General features: G+C 47.9%; 1 protein-coding gene across 3 annotated transcripts in view; it reads left to right on the forward strand.

Annotated features, from left to right (window-relative positions):
- Nucleotides 1-19,669, forward strand: part of RPS6KA2 (ribosomal protein S6 kinase A2) — a gene marked incomplete at its 5' end in the record, with an annotated part of 372,896 nt that overhangs the window by 197,659 nt on the left and 155,568 nt on the right. The window contains one exon of one of the 3 annotated variants that reach the window (XM_082404540.1): nucleotides 14,085-14,387. The exons of the other annotated variants lie outside the window; for them this stretch is intronic. Within the exon in view, the coding sequence (XP_082260666.1) occupies nucleotides 14,289-14,387 (99 nt within the window). Of the gene's footprint in view, nucleotides 1-14,084; nucleotides 14,388-19,669 lie in introns of those variants that run through there. 3 annotated transcript variants of the gene reach the window in all.

The raw sequence follows: 19,669 nt of genomic DNA on the forward strand, positions 1-19,669 counted from the left end.
GAGTATCACAATAAAGCCAGTGACATGAATTTTTTGGTTTCCTAGTGCTTATAAAAGTTCGCTTACACTATACTGTAGTCTATTAAGTGTGCAGTAGCGCTATGTCTAAAAAAAAAGGATGTACACCTTTTAATTAAAAAATACTGTATTGCTAAAAAATGCTAACTTATCTCTCTCAGCAGGGGAGGTTGAGGGCCGAGCAGTGTAGAGGCACGAGTGTGTTAGTGATGTGTGAACTGGACTGACGTTGAGGAAGGAGGTCGGCGAGGAGAGCCTAGACCCGGGGGCAGAGGTGGTCGACGGGAAAGTGAATCTTTGAGACGCCGCACAGGTGAATTCCACGGGGCCTGGCAATGGATGGAAGGCCTAAGGGGTAACGCAGAGGGAAGAGTAAAAGCGCCGCTAGCGCCAGGCACCCTCGTTGCGAGTCTGAGAGCTAAGTGAGCAGGAGACGGGTGATGCCGTTATGAAGGTGAGGGCCTTGGAGGAGATGCAGGCGTGGGAATAAATCTCACAAATACAGATCGGAGCATCCAGACGGAGCCATCCAGCAGACAGTTATAAATATGAGGTCGGAGCCATCGAGAGCTGTCGGAGCTGGAAATACAGGGTTAGAAATTAGCTGTGTAAAGGTGATACATGAAAATGCTCAAACGGTGAGCCCCGAGTGAGAATCACTGGTTCACAAATACCTGAATTCATTTACTCATTCAGTCACGGAACATCTGTTAAATGTCCCTCTGGTACCAGTTGCCTTCTTGTCAGCTGGGACGCAGCTTCCACTCTCTTGGCTGTTTGTCCAGTCACAGGTACAAAGGCAAATGAGCAATCGTGGTGGTTGTAAAGTGTGTGATGCAGGTGTGTATATTACACTGTAGGTGCACAGGGAAAGAGCATGAAAATCGGGTGGGGCAATGTGTGTGTGGGGATGTCTGTATCAGTGTGTGCACGCATGTGTGCACGCGTGTGTGTGTGTGTAGGAAAGTTTCCCCGAAGAGATGGTTCTAAATGAATTCTTGAAGGATCAGAGGAAATTGGACAAATGAAGATTCTATTTTTAAAAAAATAACAAACACACTCTGTTTGGGTGACTTAAAGTAAGTCAGAACCACTGTAGTAAAGAGTTCCTATTGTTGAGAAGCAAGGAAAGAGGTCAAAGAGGTATGTGGGCATCTTGTGGGTTCATCTAAGGGACTTGACCTTCTTCCTAAAAAGTATGGGAAATCATAGAAGTCATAGATAAAAGCGGGCTTGACCAGACTTTTAAAACATATCCGAATGGCTTGTGGAATGACCCCCAAACTCAGAAGCCCTCACCGCATCGCTGAGAGGGTCCTAGGGCCACGGGAGGCAGGTGGCTTCCCACACGCCCCACACAGCCGTTTCCTGCCCTGAGCGCGGAGGCTGGCATGCCGCGGGCACAGCGGTGCAAGTGTGCAATACCTCGACCAGCAGAGGTCAGTCTGCACAGCCGGGCTGTGCACAGAAGGGAAAGCAGCTCAGACAAGGAAAGATCAAACACGGGAAGCATCAATGCCCATCCTGAGCGGGGCTGGGTCACCCCACACGCAGCACATTCCCAGAGGCCGGAGGAAGAACAAAACAAAATAAATCTTCTACCAGAAGAAGAGCTGTAGTGTTCAAAGAACAAAATTGAGCCGTGGAATTGACTGTCAGCGGCATTGACATGGAAAGGACAAGTCCTAGGAGAGGAGGAAACCCCAAGTAGGGTGGGTCTACTCTTTTTTCCAGAGGCTGTGTCTGTGCAGAGGGAGTCCCCCGCCGGGGTGGCCTGTCCTGGGACTCAGCCTGTATCCTGGACACGTCCTCCTGGCTCACCCGGCCCTCCCCGAAGGCGGGATCATCTTCTGGGACGCAGTGTCGGGGACCCTAATTCTTTCTACAGGGGGGCTTCTTGCACCAGTACTTCTCAAAGAAGTGACCCCCAAGGCCCCCGCCCTACCCCCGGCTCTGATGATGCTCTCCCCTTGCCAAGGCGTTTGCAGGGCTGTGCTCTCTGAAGGTGCTGGAGACTCTGTCTCCGGCCTCTGGTGCTGGCGAGTCTTGGCGTTCCCTGGCGTCTACTGCTCTCTGAAGGTGCTGGAGACTCTGTCTCCGGCCTCCGGTGCTGGCGAGTCTTGGCGTTCCCTGGCGTCTACTGCTCTCTGAAGGTGCTGGAGACTCTGTCTCTGGCCTCCGGTGCTGGCGAGTCTTGGCGTTCCCTGGCGTCTACTGCTCTCTGAAGGTGCTGAAGACTCTGTCTCCGGCCTCCGGTGCTGGCGAGTCTTGGCGTTCCCTGGCGTCTACTGCTCTCTGAAGGTGCTGGAGACTCTGTCTCCGGCCTCTGGTGCTGGCGAGTCTTGGCGTTCCCTGGCGTGTAGCCGCGTCGCTCCAATCCCTGTCTCCATGGTTGCATGGTATTCCCTCTGTGGGTGTGTGTCTTACGAGGGCACCAGACATTGGATTTAGGGCCAGCCTTAATCCAGTTGTGACCACATCTTAACTTGACTGCATTTGCGAAAACCCTATTTCCAAGTAAGGTCTCACTCACAGCTTTGCGGGATGGGACTTCAAACTATGTTTTGGGGGACACCAACCACACCCCCAGTCATGTTAATACTACATGAAAATGACAAATTCCCAGGTTTTTCACATTTTTAGACCGTCGTTTAAAATATTTCCAAGCTAAAATGCTTTTGCAATATGCTTTCATGTTTGCAACTTCAGTCTTATCCTTCTTGAGAAGGTCGGGAGATTGAGCTGAGGCATTTGCTCCTGGCAGAGGGTGGCAGGATTGGAGCCTCTGACTTCCTGAAAAGTCACCAGACTCCCCAGCCAGTTGTCCCGGGAAGGAAGCACAGTCACAAGAATTACCGGAAGCAGTGATGTCATGGGCTGGAGGAGCAGACACAGGAGATGGGGCACGTTGGCTCAGAAATGTGGCTTGTACACGGCGTCGAACTTCAGGATGTACCATTGTGAGTCTAACATCTGTTCCCTGCAAAAGAATTCTCTTTTTTTTGGAAAGTACATGTCATATGTCCTTAGCATACAGCTGATTTGGCCCTCAGTTATGGGAGGTGATGTGCTAATTACTGGCTGAAAGACAGGAAGAGGGAGGGAGAGACAAGAGGGTGGGGGGCTGATCTTTCCAAGTCAGTCCTCATTCTACCCTCCGTCCTGCGTCACAAAGCACACTGTGTTGAAAGCACTGGTGGCTCTCGGCCTGGCAGTCTACTGCCTGATTCGCTCATATGTCCACTCAGCACATCTTTGCTTTGCATGTTCAGGCATCACGACAGGCAGTGTGGTTAGTGGTTTGCAGAATAGACACGATTCCTGCCCTTGTAGAGTCTACAGTCCGTTGGGAACAAGAGCATTAACCAAATCGTCACACACGTGCACCTGAGTATTCCAGTCTAAATAGTTGCCATCACCTTAAGAGCATCTCAGGTGGGGCCTGGCTGATTCTGGGGGTTCTTGGAAAGCATCCCTGAAGGACTGGTATTGGAGGTGAGAGCTAGAGGCAGAGTCTAACCTTGTGAGTGCGTGTGGGAGCACAGCGTGGTCCAGATGGGGGTGACTGGACGTGCAGTGGCCCCGAGAGAATGAGGAGTGGGGCACCTCTGAGAGCTGAGAGCAGGTCGGTGTAGCTGGAGCCTAGGAGCAGGAGCAAGAGTGTGGAGAGATGAGTCGGAAGGGCTGAGGTCTGTTCAGTTCTTGACGTCAGGCTGTTTCCGTAGATTTGGGTGAAGACTGGCAGCCCTGCTTGGGCTCGTAGGAAAAGGAAGGCAGCCCAAGGCACTGATCTGGAAATAACTTTGAGATTTGTGTCAAAACATTATGGCTGTTTCTTAAAGCCTCTGATAGAGGGAGAGAGGGAATACTATTAAAATTGTATTTAAAAATTTTCCAAGCATATGGGGTTATTAATAATGAAATAAAAGTGATCCTTGTGGTATGGTAAGGAAAATCAATCTACATGGCAACAATTACTTGTGAGATTATTTTTTAGATAGTTTACTGCTCTGTGCTTTGTGCCTAGATTAAAACATGGTCAACTTTTTGTGAATATTTCATATGAATTGGAAAGAATGCACAATCTAAAGTGGTTGGATATATATACACATTCCTTATGTCAACTTTCTTAAATGTATTGTTTAATTATTCAAATATTTACTGATTTTTGTTCCTCTGCTTGATTTATCATTTATTGCGGGATGTGTTGGGTATTTCCCCAAACGATAATGGATTTATCAATTTCTCCTCTTGATTCTGTCAATTTTTGATTAATATATTTTGAAACTTTATTATCTGGGGCATACAAGTTTGGAAATATTGTATCTTCCTGGTGAATTTAAACTTCATCAATATGTAGTGAGTTTTTTATATCTTCAAATACTTGTTGTGTAATTTATATTGCTTCATCAGCTCTCCTATCATTAGTATTTGCATGATATATCTTTTCCATTTTATTTCAGATTTTCTGTGTCCCTTGTTTTAGAAATGTCTCTATAACTAAATTCATATTAAACCAGTTGGGCACTGTTTGTCTTTGAACTGGAGAGTTTAGCCCACTTACACTGATTGTAATTTTTGATATATTTTTATTTGTTCCTATGCTGTTAGCTTGTGTAAGGTCTAGGATCTGACTTTGCCTTACTTACAGACTAACAATTAGCATGTTCCTGTTTTATGGGTGTTGGAAGGAGACATAAGCTTCCAGGATCAGAGAGAAGGGACGTTACCAGTCTAGTGACATGAGTACCATATTTGCATTGGTTTCCTTTGCCCCCCAGCACTCAGGGTGCAGTGAAGGGGGACCGGATGGATGCTATGCTCACAGTGAACCTGCATCCCAGTCGAGGAACACTGAGCTTGGGGACCTTGTGTTTAGAACAAGGGGTAAGCAAGCCTGTTCTTTGTCCTGGAGGAAAATGTTACCTCATCCTGCAAAGCTGCTCACTGCAAACACAACCCTGAGAAATGGGTTAAGAGTGCAATGTGTTCCTCACACACTCGGCATGAATGGATGAGGAATGCAGAGACACTCTGGCCCCTGGTGGTTGCCACTCCCAACAGCTTGTGTTTTCCACTTATCCTCCTTTTTCTGAATGTCTTTTTTCCCTTCTTTCTTGTCTACTTCTGGAATATTTTCTTGTTCTATACTTTTGTCTCTATCAATTTAAGAATTCCATTCAGCTCTCCCATATCTGCAAGTTCAGCATCTACGGATTCAGCCACCCTTGGATCCACCAGTGGTACTACAGCATTTTATATAAGGGATTGAGCATCTGCAGATTTTGGTATCCGAGGGGGTCTTGGAACCAGTTCCCCATGGATACCAATGGGGAAATTTTAGCGTGTATATTTAACTTAGTCTAAAAGTAACCTGCATCTTTATTGACTTCCAGAAAAAATACAAGAACGTTAGAAGATTGTAACTCTATCACCCTCCTTGTGCATGTGCTGTTTTTTCAATCAAGGTTTCATTTCTAACTTGATTTTTACTTCTTTTTATGCAGTGCATGAGTGTTTAGCTCTCCCCATATGTTTTCATTGGTAGTGAACTTTCTCAGGTTCTTGATCTGGAAGTGTCTTTCTGGTTTGCATTCTGTCAATTTTCAGCAGATCTAACTTTTCCTTTATCGACTCTTTCTTGGACTTTGTCTAAAGTGCTATTTAATCTACCTATTTTAATATTTACATCATTACGATTTTATTTTTAAAGTTCTACTTTTGTTTACAAATCTGCTGGATCATTTTATAACCTCTAATTTCCTTGTAATGCCTTCAGGCCCCCTTTTTGTTCTTTAAACGTATTAAGCAAATGAATTTTACATTATTTATACGAAAGTTTCAGCCTCTGCAGTCTCCACACGTCTGATTCTGCAACTTGCTATTTCTACTCACTCTTGCTCCCGGTGGCTTACCTCCTCGTGTATTTAGCCATTCATGATTGTGAGCCCATATTCCTGATAATTTTCTCTGTGGTTAAACGTTGAGACCCCTCCAGAGTACTGACGTTTGCTTCCGTGTGGCCCTCGGGCTGCTATAAGCTGGGATCTTTAAAAAGTAAATATCTGGTTTGGAGTTTTCCAGAGTGTGAATTTTGGCCTCCGCTGGCATGAAGAGGAGCCACAGAAACAGAGGAGAATTCTCTTTCTCTTTCCAGTGCTCGTACCTGCATAAGCAACTCTCCTCCTGCAGGGAGAGAATGTCCCAGCTTACCTTAGGGTCTGCCCCACCAGGGTCCTGACTTTCAGGGTGGGTCTGACCTGCCCTCCCACCCTGCCGTGGGCCCCAGGCTTTCTCCAGTTCCGCACCCCCTGGGTCTCGATCACAGGGATTGACACGGGCTGCAGGACAAATGCTGCTCAGGACACTGCTTACCTTTGGAGAGCATCTTCTCATCCTCATCCTTTGTCTAAGTTTGTTTTCCCCCACTTATTATTGGCTCAGCCATGCTTTAAAAAAAAGAGAGAGGATTTTCCCTTTGTTTTACGTATCTCAGGAAATCTGCCTCTACATACGTAACCCGCTGTATTGCCAAGAATGCCCTCACCCTGCCCCAGCCTGGTCCTGTGGCCTTCTGATGAGGATGATGAGGGATGGACCACAGGACACTACACGCCACGGAGCCTAAACCCCTACTGTTTTGTTTTTAGTGTCCCTGAGTATTTTTTAATGGGCTCATCTAGTTCCCATCCCTAATATAAATATCTAGTGCCTGAAAGGCTGTAGATGTCTATGAAATATTTTTTAGAAGATGAACATTTCCTGCTAAAAAAAATTCTGGCAAGGATTTCACATTCTCCTTTGTACCCATTCCAGGTCTTGAGAGACTTTTCTATTATAAGAGTTTTTTTTTTTTTTTTTTCCTTTTTAAGTTACAAAAATCCTTCCTGCTATAGTTTTAACCTGTTTCCTCTTTCCGGCTAACTCCCTTCCTTTTAAAGTTCCTCTCTATAGTTTATGTATAGGCTCAGGTTGACAAGAAAAAGCCCTTATTTCTCTATTCACAGGTCAGTTTCCTCACATACTGTGATTCCAGATCCTCCATTCAGTCGTGAGCCTTCCTACTGACCGTCTTGTCATGAAGGTTCACTGCACATTTGTGGGGTGAGAAGTGTGTCCGTCTCCATAACAAAGGGCTGCCAGCACAAAGTCCCCCAACAGGGTGGCTTAAAACAACAGAAATTTATCGTCTCATCATTCTGAAGGCCAGAAGTCCAAGATCAAGGCACCAGGAGGCCCCTGGTCCTCTGAAACCCATAGGGGAATCTTTCCTGCCTCTTCTAGCTTCTGGCCACGGCTACATCTCTCCCTTCTCTGCCTCCGTCCATGTGGCCTCCTCCACTGTCTCTGCCTTCATGTGGCCTTCGTATGAGGACACCGGTCACACTGGATTATGCCCTCCCCGCTCCAGCGTGACCTCATCTTACTATGTCTGCAATGACCCTATTTTCAAATAAGGCCCATTATGAGGTCCAGGGGGTCAGGGTTCTAACATGCTTTTAGAGGGGACACAACCCAACAACCTGTAACAACATGTAAACAATAGTGAAGCTCAAACCCGGAAGTCCTACGGATGCTGTCGCCTCCCGGTGACAGAATGTGGGGTTTTGCCCCTCCCGCCTTTAAAACACTGATAATTAGAAAAGAGCAAGTGAGAGCACCTGCATTAATGTTTTCAGATGTCCTACGTGTCGCGGCACGGACGCGCCGTCAGAAGCCTCACCTTGGTGTCCCTCCGCTGCGTCCTGAGTAAACTAAGTTCTCACAAGGAAACCTAGCCTTTCTGCTCCCAGGGCACAGCGTTCTGCTGCCAAAGGCACTCACGCTGTCTGTCCCCAAGGCCATAACGAAGCCGCTGGAGGCTGCCACCTGGACTGCTGTCTGTGAGATGCTCTGACGGCAGACTCTTGGCCCCAGTGGCATTTCCTGGGCAAGTGCAGTTGTCTAGGGAAATGAGGACCCCAGCCTCTCACCCCTTGGTTTCCACCCCTTCTTGTGCTTTCTTTTGATGCCCAGCCACTGTTGCTTGATACACTGTGAATCTGTGAGGTCCTGGACGTGCAGACCTTGTCTGAATTCTTCTCTTGTTGTGTCCGTTTAGACGGTTGGTTCACCTCCCTGGGCCTCAGTTTCTCCACCTCCTAAGATGGGGTTCACTGTGTCTGTTTCGTAGAGTTCCCAGTGTGTTACGGAGATGGAATAATAATGTAGGCCCAGATCTTCATAACCAGCAAATCTCTGATAACAGTCATCACAGAATCCCTTTAAGCCAGCACGCACAGAGTGCTTGCCTCAGACGGTGGCCCTCCCGAGTGTTTCCAGGTGGGTGAGAGACAGACAGAAGGCAGGAGTCGTAACCCAGCCCAGTAAGTAGAATGAGGACCCCAGGGGAGGACTCCTCGCACAGCCTGTGGGGGCGGGGATTCCATTAGGCTTCCCAGCAACGACAGTGAATCTCGAAGAAGGTGGGAAAGCGGGTGCGAAGGGCGTCCGGGCAGTGGCCACCGCGCAGTGGCGGCTGGACGCTCCTGTTGACACAGGTGTCCGCACAGCGGGCACAGGAGGAGAGGGCGCCGCGATGGAGGAGAACACGGCCTCCTGGCTCTGGGGTCGCACGTTATTCCTGCAGACACTGGAGCTATGGCGTGCTATTTGCTTCTAAACAGATCGCTTTGGTAGTGGGATTGCAGATGGGTTGGGGGGCGCAGGATTGAGCCAGGAGTTACTATATTCCGGCACGAACGGTTCCTGATTGCGGGGCTGGAAGGAAGGGAGACAGGAACGCTACTTAGAAAGTATCACGAGTCTGGGTCGTTACACATACGGAATGAAGGAGTGACAGAGTGGCTGGTAGTTTTCACCTTCTGGTTCAGGCGGTGGGATGACTGGCCATGCCCTGCACAGGACAACAGAGTTTAACGGAGAGAGCTTTCAGGTTAAAATTCTAGAAAAGGGGGATCTACTCCTTTCCCAGGAGTGTCATTGATTTTTCTGTGTGAAACTCCAGGATTTTAACAAGTAGCATCTTTGTGGAGCACTTATTTACAGAGCACTTCCTCATGCTGGTTTACTGCGTGGAGTTGCCGGTTGTGTAGGTGACAACCTTGTGAGGAAAGTAGACAGGTTTCTCCCCTCCCCCCTCCCCTCCCCCGCTCCCCCTTCATCGCACAGAGTGGGCTTCCTGGACCTCGGCGCTGACGCGTTTTGGACGGGGTCGTTCTCGGTGGGGATGTCCTGTGCACTACGGAGACTCACCAGCATCCCTGGCTCCGCCCACTAGATGCCAGCAGCAGCCTTCCTGTCACCCCCCGTTGTGACAACCCAGAATGTCTCCAGACATTGCCAATGTCCCCTTGACAAAGTCACCCCCAGTTCTAAAGGCTCGGAGGATTTCGGCAAAGGTGAAGTCATAATCGGAACAGTGGGTAGAAATTTAATTCAGATGTTTCACTTTCTGACGTACTTTCCACAATGCGATGCTTCTTGTATGTTTTTAGATATCGCTCACCGAGCCACAGCTATATCGTATTTGCTCTTTAACAAAGAGGTCATTTATGTTCAGCTACTTCTATTCCGTGTCCGGGACTACATCGTTTCATTTCCAGAAGTATTTTATTCATTTTTACAGTCTCTTGTTTGTTAATCACGTTTTCATTTCTTCCTTTTATTTCCTTAAACATATTAGATTTGATAATTTTACATTCAACGTCTGCTAAGTCCAGCAGCTGAAGTCCACACGTCTGATTCTGTAGTCAGTTGTCTTGCTGGCTTTGCTGATACCCCGTGTCCTTGTGAACTGTGTGTTCCGTGGCTGTGAGCTTGTGCTCCTGGCAACTGTATGCAAGGAATTCTTTGAATTCTGGGTTTAATGTGGATTTCTCTAGAGAGCATTTCTGTGTGTTTCTGCTGGGCACCTGGGCTCAGAACCATCTGAGACCACTTTAAGTTCTCAACTTGAGTTTTCGTCGTTGTTTTTGGTTACATGGAGAGTGAATTAGGTCCACAAGCCTGTGTCAGGGCTGGCTGTGCTCACAATGTCTAAGGGGAGACCACTTTCCCTTCCCTGCCACCCCACCCTGCGTGGCTGGGCGTCTGACCTCCGTGGCCCTCGAGGGTTAAATTTGAATCTCCAAGTTGCAACCCTGGACGGCATTCTTGACACCGCACTGACCACTTCCATTGTAACTGGTTTGTTGCACAAACCTGGCTTGTGCTCGGACCATCACACACCTTCCACTCTTTGTCGGAAGAGTGGACAATGAAAGGACCCTGGCAGTTTCGACGGCTTTCCTTCCCGCTCTTGAACAAGAGACAACTGCATTCACTTTAGGTTTTGAACTTGATCAGGAAGTTAGTGTTTCCAGTCCTAGGACTGATCAAACTCAGACATTCTCTTTGCCCAGCTTGAATTTCCATCACGCTGGAAGCCTGCAGCATCCTTTTCAGGGTCAGAGCGGGAGGAGAGGAGAGATGAAGACATACTTAAACTGCTCCTGGCCCAGCTGACCCCTTCTCTCATGGTCAGCTGTCTCGTCTTCTTCCGAGGTTATTGTGGCTGGAGACCCACCCCCCACGCCCCCCTCCCCAGCTGCAGCCCACTTACAGGACAGCGGCCCTTCATTTTGGGGGTTACTTAGAATTCTTCCCTCAGCCCTGGGCCCGGTGCCGGGCAGGGCCTCAGGGACCTCGAAACGGGCCCCTCTCCTGCACGGCCACGTCTGATCCGTCGGAGACATTGATATATCCTTTTCCCCACAAGCCCTAGGAACGCAGGCCACTGCGTGAACAGTCCCTCCTGGTGCCTCCCCGGGGCCGTGGCCGCCCTGCTCCCTCCTTTAGAAGCCAGGCCCCAGCACATCACAGCTGTCATGGTGGGGCTTGACATAAAGGGGGGGCATCCCCCCAACCCAGGGAAGTCCTTTGGGTGGAGGGAAAGGAAGGTGGAACGGCACAGATTTTGCCAGTCACCTTGCTGACAAAAGCCTCCCTCCCCTTCCTGCCCAGGGCGTCCTGTATTCTCAGAGAAGGGGCAGCTCCAGGGCTTTGGAAGGCTCTCGGTTATCACCCTTAGAATTCTGAAATCGTTAACCTCTTGTGTATCGGGGACTTGGTAGGAACTTTACTTTCCGTTAATCAATCATGAAATTCTGTTTGTTCCAAGTTCTCAATAATCCTGTTCTTCTGCAGCTGGGGACCCCTCCTCCTCTGTCTGTCCAGGACATGTGTCCTTGTCCGCAGAGCTCACCCCAAATGCTGCCTCCTCGGCTTCTCCAGTTAGGATTGGCTCCTCATTTATCTCTGTTCTTGTAGCATTTTCTTACATGTTTCTTTCACATTATGTAAAACCTGTATCCGATCTGTCTATTCACTTTCCTTCTCTAACACACGGCCGTGAACTTCTGGGGGTCAGGAGCCACGTCATAATCACGTCCGTCTCCCCTGGGCCGAGCACCGGGCCAGGCGCTCAGAGGAGCTCCGTAATCATGTGTTCAACTGAATCGAACGCACACCAGCCAGTCTGGTCCTCTCTTGGAAGCAGCATTAGCCGTGGAATTCAGTCCCAGACTGATCGTGCTTAAGTCAGGGAGAAACTCAAGATAGTCAGGGGTCTGCTGAGCTCTTGGTCTTCTCTCCAAGCTTCCCCACCCCATCATCTGGGCACCAGCCCAGCCTTTATTAAGCTCACTTTTTCTTTCCCAAAATTTGCTAGGGATCATTTGGACCCAGATTAAAGTGGGCCCTGATACCTATCCCAGATTTGGTGGTCTGGAGGGTTTGGTGGTAAATGATTTACAGAGAGTTTGATATACCTGTTTTACTGGCAGAAGAGCAAACAGACTTGTTCTAGCAATGAAATGACTTTCTCAGTTGAAATATGGAAGCTGCTTTTTTTTTTCTTTTGAGATGTCCAAGTTCAATAGAGCCATTGTGTAGCACTCAGCTGTGGAAGATCGTGGATGGCCCATAAGACACTGCCTTTCCAGTCCTGTTACACCAGGTCAAAATGCTCTTTAAAAAAAAAAAAAAAAAATTACTTATTTATTTGGCTGCGCCGGGTCTTCGTTGCAGCATATGGGCTCTTAGTTGCGGCATGCAGGATCTAGTTCCCTGACCAGGGATCAAACCCAGGCCCCCTGCACTGGGAGTGTGGAGTCTTAACCACTGGACCACCAGGGAAGTCTCAAAATGCTCTTGTTGGTAAAACAAGCCTGCCCCAAGGCTATTGCTCTGAGCAGGGTGCCCCTGAGCTAGCATCACTGACAAACCACACTCCTGTCTCTGACTAGTTGTACCATCGACCCACAGCCGGCTTCTTCCTCATTCTTGGAGCAGGTGACCAGCCCGATGTCTGATGTCCGTCAGCTGCTGTCTTTTCCAGAGAAGCAACATGGCACAGCCCTGGCCTGTCTTTGTTTGCTTAGAGCTGGGATACCTGAGTGGTGGTGGCGGGAGACCCAGGGTGGTAAGAAGATCATTCCCAGCGTAGGGATAATGGCCCTCCAGCAGAAGAATCCTTGTGGGAAGCAGGAACCGGTTTGGTGCATATTTTCATCTTAGGGATGCACAGTGGGAACACAAAACATGCAAGTGTGCTCAAGCTCATCAAGCAAGGAAATGGCAGTGCCAGCATCTTGATGCTAAACTGTGCTTACCACCATTAAACCCCAGGGAGACTGTCTGACCTCATCTCTTGACCCAGATGCAGCATGAACTTACCAGTTCTTATCTGGGAGCATCCGCTGTCTTTACTCACTTTAGCAAAGATAGCCTGACACAAGTATTTAATGCGCCTTTTGATTAAGCCAAAGGATGACATGACATGTAGATTTTTCACAATCTGCCTAGCAAAGCAGTACTTGGCACACAGCAGCGGGTGCAAGAATGCTTCTGGACTTTTCAGGGGGTGGTGGCAGTATGCTAATGAGCTTGTTTGGCCCTGTTTTAAACATAAAAATACGTGGACAATGCACAAGAGGAAAACAGAAGAGGCTGCACAGAGTCCTAAGCTCACAAATCTGGAACTGCCTACGGCCCTCTGGTGAGCATTTCTAGGAAAAAAAGAAAAACAAAGGGTGTTCCCCTTTAAGGCAAATCCCCGGCAGCCCTGCAGCTGGTTTCTGAGAGCCCTGACTCAGGACACTCTGTGTTTAGGCCCTGATAAGTCATCCGTTTGGATAATTTTCTATACATGGAGTCGGAGGTCATGGAGAACGGATGTGCCTTTGTTCTCCAAACACTGCCCTGGGAGGCTTCCCCAGCTGGCTGTCGGTGTCCCGGGCTGCGTGGGGATCCATTCATCACCCGGGCAAGGACTGGCGGACCCCCAGGTCGGGCGCCCGGGCCGCGGGGACGGGCTCAAGAAGAGGGGGCCAAGGGGCAGGAGAGGTACAGAGCGCACGTGTGCAAGCTCATGGTGCACCCCTCCACCCTTTTGTTCCATGTTCTAGAAGTGTTTGCTAATCAGCAATTAAAGTTTTGTCCGGCACAGAAGAGCATGATTCCAAAGTCTGTATATGGGTGCTTTACGGAGAGAAAACATGACACCCCAAGCTAGAAAAAAGCCCAACAGGCCAACGAAGTAGAACAGAGAGCAAGCGACAGGCGCAGCTGAACCGCCTCACCGCCCGCCCCGCGCGGCGCAGCAGCCCTCCGCGGGCTCATCAGGCATGCGCCGCCGAGGGCGCTGATTGGCTGAGGGGGCAGTGGGCGGGGCAGAGCCACAGAGAGCGAGTACTTGGAGGCGGGGCGGGGGGGAGGAGAAGTGAGAGCCTGGGGCTGTAGGGCGGTGGGCGCTGATTGGTGGTAGTGGCTGAGAAGGAGGAGGTGGGCGTGGCTGGGTGCGCCGGCGGGCTCTGATTGGTGGTAGTGGCGGGGGCCTGCTCCTCCCTGGGCCTGAGGAGGAGGAGGAGGAGGAGGAGGAGAAGGAGGGAGAGCCTGGGGCGGCGGACTCTGATTGGCGGTAGTGGCGGAGGGCCGGGCGGGGCGGCAGGTGCTGATTGGCAGTAGTGGCTGGGGGCGGGGCGAGGCGGGGCTGCCCAGGGCTGGTCCTCGCAGGCAGGAGGAGGAGGAGGAGGGAGCGCTGGGCCCCCGGCCGCCGTGGCCGGCTCGGCCTGCCCTTTGTGCCCGCAGCCCGCGCCCCGTGCCGATGGCCGCTGCGCCGGGCTTCCCGGCCGCTCGCGCCCGCAGGCGGACCTAACCCCGCGCGCCTGGGATGCGCCGGGGATGCGCGTCCTCCGGCCCTGCGGCTCCTCGCGGCTGGGCGCCGGGCGATGGAGCTGAGCATGAAGAAGTTCACCGTGCGCAGGTTCTTCTCCGTGTACCTGCGCAAGAAGTCGCGCTCCAAGAGCTCCAGTCTTAGCCGACTCGAGGTAAATGCCCTCGCCTCTGAGCGCGCAGGTACCCAGGTCCCCGCCGCGCCCTGGAGGATGCTGCGGGTCTTGGGGCCATCCCGAGCCCTTTCCTATTGTCACATGCACGGTCACCCTGAGACCCATGTCAGGGAGTTAAAGTTAAAAGCTGGTCCGGTTTTCCTAAAACCGAACGTTATTGTTGGGACTTACTGATAACTGGACCGGTCCTCGGGTTCTCAACAGGGACTAGACTTTGCCCCCATTGAATTTCTAACTAATTTTGTTCCACGCTCTGCGCAGGGTTTGGGGTAGTCACCCTGGGTGCCCACAGGGGTGCTCCGGGTGGGGAGGGTTTTTCAGCCCGTGTCGCTCGCTATGGCACCTCAGAAGTCCCAAGTACAGAACCTGCCCAGCCCCACCCTAGGCTGGCGTTGATCGGGTTTATTTTGCCTTGACCCAGAGCCACACAAATACTACCATGTAGTGTAGATTGTTCATGTATTTGAAATCAGTGTAGAATTGACAAAAAGGGATTTTTTTTTTTTTTTTAAAGGCAGCAACACAATCTACTTGGACCAGTCTGAAACGGTGCCCAGTAGTAAAGTGCCTGATGCAATATCTCTGCTGCTCGGGGTTTGATATAAATTCGTCCCGAAAGCCAGAGGACCCTGAAAATAGTGTCCTTTTCTCGGGTCCTGCATCATGTCATCTTCAGGTTTCCAAGTCATCTGTGGACGGTTCTCTAATGTGTTTTGTATTTCAACAATCACATCTTATTCTCTTCATCCCAGTGTCCAGAGTACATGGTTGAATCTATAGATGACCAAACTGTGAAGCATGTTTAAGTAAAAAAAAAAAAAGACATTTTGGGGTTTGGGGGGAGGGGGTGGGAGCTGATGACACAGCCTAGAGATTTCTTTTGACATTGCCCTCGCCTGTGCCACAAGGCTGGCACCTATGGAGGTTTTGATGTGTTTTTTTCTAACGAAGTCAAATCAATTGGAACAATGTCACATTTTTCATCTTGAGTTTCTTTGTCCTGGCTGCCATGATATTAGATACAGGCATGGGTTCTGCAACAATTAAGAGGGCTTTAGGCAAAGCTCAGGAATGGACATGAAAGCAACAGGGAATTACTTGTTTAAAAAGTTTCTGTTATGATATCACTAAATCAGAATTTTAAGAACTAGGTTAGGTTTCTGAGGGTAAAACATATCTTTCAAACAAATACAACTATTAAATTGTGGAGGAGGGCTTGCTTTAAACCTCACGCTGACAGAGATGAAGCATAAGTTCACTGAGATAAGTCATTTTCCTGGGTTTCAGGCACTTAAAAAGCGAAAGTGGACAAGAATAGAAACTCAGAAGAGTATTCACCTTTATACCTAGTATGTCGTATGTCTTTATTCATCGAAATGCCAAGTTTATTATTCAGCTCCTTGTCTCCTTCCATTTATTGTCCTTGTCAAGGCGAGGCAGTAAACTCCCGGAGTCGTTTAGGAAGAGGCGCATAAAGACTGGCAAACCCGTGGGGCTCAGGAATCCTCTCAGCACGATATACTCACCTCTGGTGTTCTGGTTCGGCAATGAGAACCGGGCTGTGGAAGTGCCTCGAAAAATATATATAATAGGAACCAAGTGTTGCTTAGAAACGATGTTGCTTCAATGTGAAAATAAAATTTCTGTATACAAAATAAAACTATAAATAAACCATCAGCTATGCAGAAGGTCAAGCTGACGAGGAAGAAATGTAGTCTGTCAGCATGTGGTCAGTGAGCACTTCGTCTGACCCAGGTGCCTGTGCTGGGGGCTGGACAGAAGGTCTGATAAAGATGCCCAGCACTGATACAGTGCTCTGTTCTCTGCAGGTGCTCTCAGCAGCTGCTTGCAGTTGATACTTCTGAAAATCCAGGTAGACGTGTGTTACTACCCTCATTCTACTGCTAGGGAGGAAAAACCCTGAGAACAAAACCTGAGAATCATGCTGAAAACCAAACAACAAATTCACTCTGCAAGTGTTTACTGAGAACCTCGTACGTGTGCAGCTCGTTTCTGGGCATTGTAGGTCCAGAAAATGTAAGACGTGGCAGCCCTGGCCTCATGGTGCCTCCACCTAGTGGGGGATCGAATCAGTGACCGACTGACCTGTGCTTCAGTCCAGTAAATCCCACGTTCCTGCCCGACTACCTTCCATCATTTCCCAAAGAAGCCTGTCTATTCGTTTGTATAGTCAGAGCAGATTATAGACCAAGAAGCACTCACCAAAAATTGTGAAATTTAGGAGGCAGGTTTGTCAATAATTTGAGGTTGAGAAATAGGACATATAAAGTACTTAACAGGGATATGTATGTAGTCCTCTGTTTGGACTAATGAAAACGATAACTCATTTTGTAGAAAGAAGCGTGGTTATTTTTAAACTCTTTCTGTGAAATTTGTATTTGAAAATATACACAGAGACTTTGAAAATTTTTGTTTTGTTTACATTCAAAAATCTAGTGATATTAACAGGAAAGTAACAGTACTTACTTTAAGGTTGAAAGAGTATCGTCTGAAAATTTTTGTTTTGTTTGCATTCAAAAATCTAGTGATATTAACAGGAAAGTAACAGTACTTACTTTAAGGTTGAAACAGTATCATCTTTGTCAAAAAGACTTTTAGGGAGAGGCTTAGTGTTTCACACTTGCTTTTAAATTTGACTTGACTTTCCCATCTAGAACTCAGCCTTTGGTCAACTCTAACCAACAGAGAAGCCAGGTTGTTTGATCAGATTTGGAATCAGTTTATGAATTACAGCTTAAGTGTTTTTTACAGTGTATCAGCATGGCAGCAGCTGAGACGGCTAGATCTTGGACTCTGGCAAGGATGATTTCGGGGGTTTCTAAAGGCAACTTGGATGTCTTGCACAGATTTCTGTGTGCATGCCCTAGAATGGTTTCAGGGCTCAGCGTCTGCCAGACCCTCACCCCCGAGAAAGCTCTGATACCAGGTCATTGACAACATTGCCTGAGAGCCGTAGTACCTCTAGAAGGTGTAGCCGTTGCCTCATCTAACTGTCCATTTCATAGATGAGAAAATGGGGCCCAGGGAAGCAAAATGACTTGCTTACCGCTCCTAAAGTGTTTGACAGGAAGTTCTTTACTAGAAGAGCATGTACTGTTTATTATTCATTTTAGCCGTTTCAGGTTGCGTGGTTATTGGAGTTTACCCAGTATTAGATGATGCATGAATGAAGGCTATTACAATTTTTAAAAGAAAACTACTCTAGGGGATATTTTGGAATGTGCTTCATAACCTAAAGTTATTCTAGAAAACCTTTTCTGGAAGTTAGAAAGTTCCAGGTGAATTTGGGCTTTGCATCAGATTTACTAAAATTGGATTCTCACTTTTACCTCTCACAGCAGGGCAGTTCCTTAAACTCCCTAAGCCTCATTTTTCTCCACTGTGAAATGGGGATGGTAATAGTTCCTACCTCTTGGGGTTAATATGAGGAGTATGAGCTACCATATGTAAAGGCTTATTAACATGGAGTCTGTATGATAAAATCAATAATCAGTCATTGTTAGCTATGGATATTGATAAAATATTTCCCGGGTTTATTGATATTTTTCATACTGTTCAATGTCTGCTGGTTCTGTCTGAACCTGAGGTTGCCCCTACGGCCCGCGGAACCCATGGCTTGTGCTGTCTCCCAGCCTGGTAATTAATTAATCGTTGAGGCGCCCTTGCTGAGCGCCTTGGGGAAGAAAAGGCAGAGATCAGTCCTCCCAGACTGGATTCCAGCCTGTTTCATTCGACAGGACTGGCCCCATTTGCTAGGATGACAGCCCCGGTCCGTCATCTGGCTGGGATGGTGATATTCCTCTTCCTTATCTTGCCTGTCACCCTGGGATCCGAGAATGCATTCCAGTGCAGGTCCTGGAGCCGCGGCATCCGGAGCTCAGGCTGCTTCTAGAGTCAGGACCTGCCCCAGCGTCAACGTCCTGACTTAGCAGAGCTTTGGGAAGGAAGCCTGCCTACTCATCCTTCAGTAGCCCAGGAAAACCTCCGAAGTGTGAGCAAACTCCAAAGCCTAGCTTGGGGCTGGGGAAGGTTGAGAGAGGTTGGCCAGGAAAGGCTTGGGAGCAAATATTGGGTTTCAATTAGTGAAAAGTGATATTGTTTACTCGGGGTAAGATTTATCTACCAATCTGCTAAACGTATCAATTCTCAGTGTCGGTTCATTTAGGGAACACTTATTTTGCTTGAGGTTATCACCAAAGATGGGAAGTTGGTTCTCTTTGCTTACCTATCATTTCATCTGGTTTTGACATTTTTACTGAAGGACAGCTGGGGGTGAGTGAGAAGGACAAAAGACAAGTCCTCTCTCTGGGGTATTGATAGTGGTAAACTGTTGAGTGGAGAAGAATTTCATTTATTTATTAGCTCAATTATCTACATACTCAGAGTTTTTAGTGTATACCATGTGCATTGTGCAAAGCAGTTGAGATATAAAGGTCTGATCCCTGCCCTCAGTGAACTTAACATCTAGTGAGAGAGGCAAACACGTAAATGGAAGCCCGCTATGTAGGGTGTAAGTCCCGGGAAATTATTGGCATTATTGGAGTTCAGTGGTCTGATTACATCAATTGTCAATTTGTTCCGATTTCCAACGCTCACAGATAATCAAGCATTATCTATGTGCACATGTGCACACGTGAATATATTTTAATTGCTTACCCCTTTTTAAAGGAAGCATGGTATCCTAATAAATTAAATGTTAAGGGACTCTTAGCAAATAGAGCAGTGTTGGCTCCGGTCATGAAAAAAAAAAAAGAAAGAAAACTTCCTGGAAAGTTAAACATTCAAGCTTATTCTTGGTCCTTGACTGGTAAGCTCTTCTTGATATTGGGAGGTTTCCCGGAAAACCATTTCTAATTAAAATAATTTTCAGGTAATTTCAGTAAATGCACCCGAAGAAATTCTGTGTTAATCCTGATTTTGTTGGGCTTTTGGATAGCAATAACAACAACAAAAAGTCAGAGAAGACCACAAGAAATAGTCCATTTTAGTGAATACTTAATTTGCTTATTGTTTTGCTTATTTATGCTTTGTTGTGTTTTGAAGACACTAGACTTAATTCCTTGTTTGTGGTCTGCCTTATCTTTGCAATTTCATTACATACTTTTCTCTCCTTACATCCAAGAAAACTCCCCAAAGTACTGTTTCTTATTTAAAAATATGTGAAAAGACAACCCAAAATATTACTTCACCCCTTTTTAAAAAAATTTATTTTATTCAAGTATAGTTGATTTACAGTGTTG

Source organism: Balaenoptera borealis (genome assembly GCF_965194805.1).
Source record: "Balaenoptera borealis genome assembly, chromosome: 9".
Taxonomy (NCBI): Eukaryota; Metazoa; Chordata; class Mammalia; order Artiodactyla; family Balaenopteridae; genus Balaenoptera; species Balaenoptera borealis.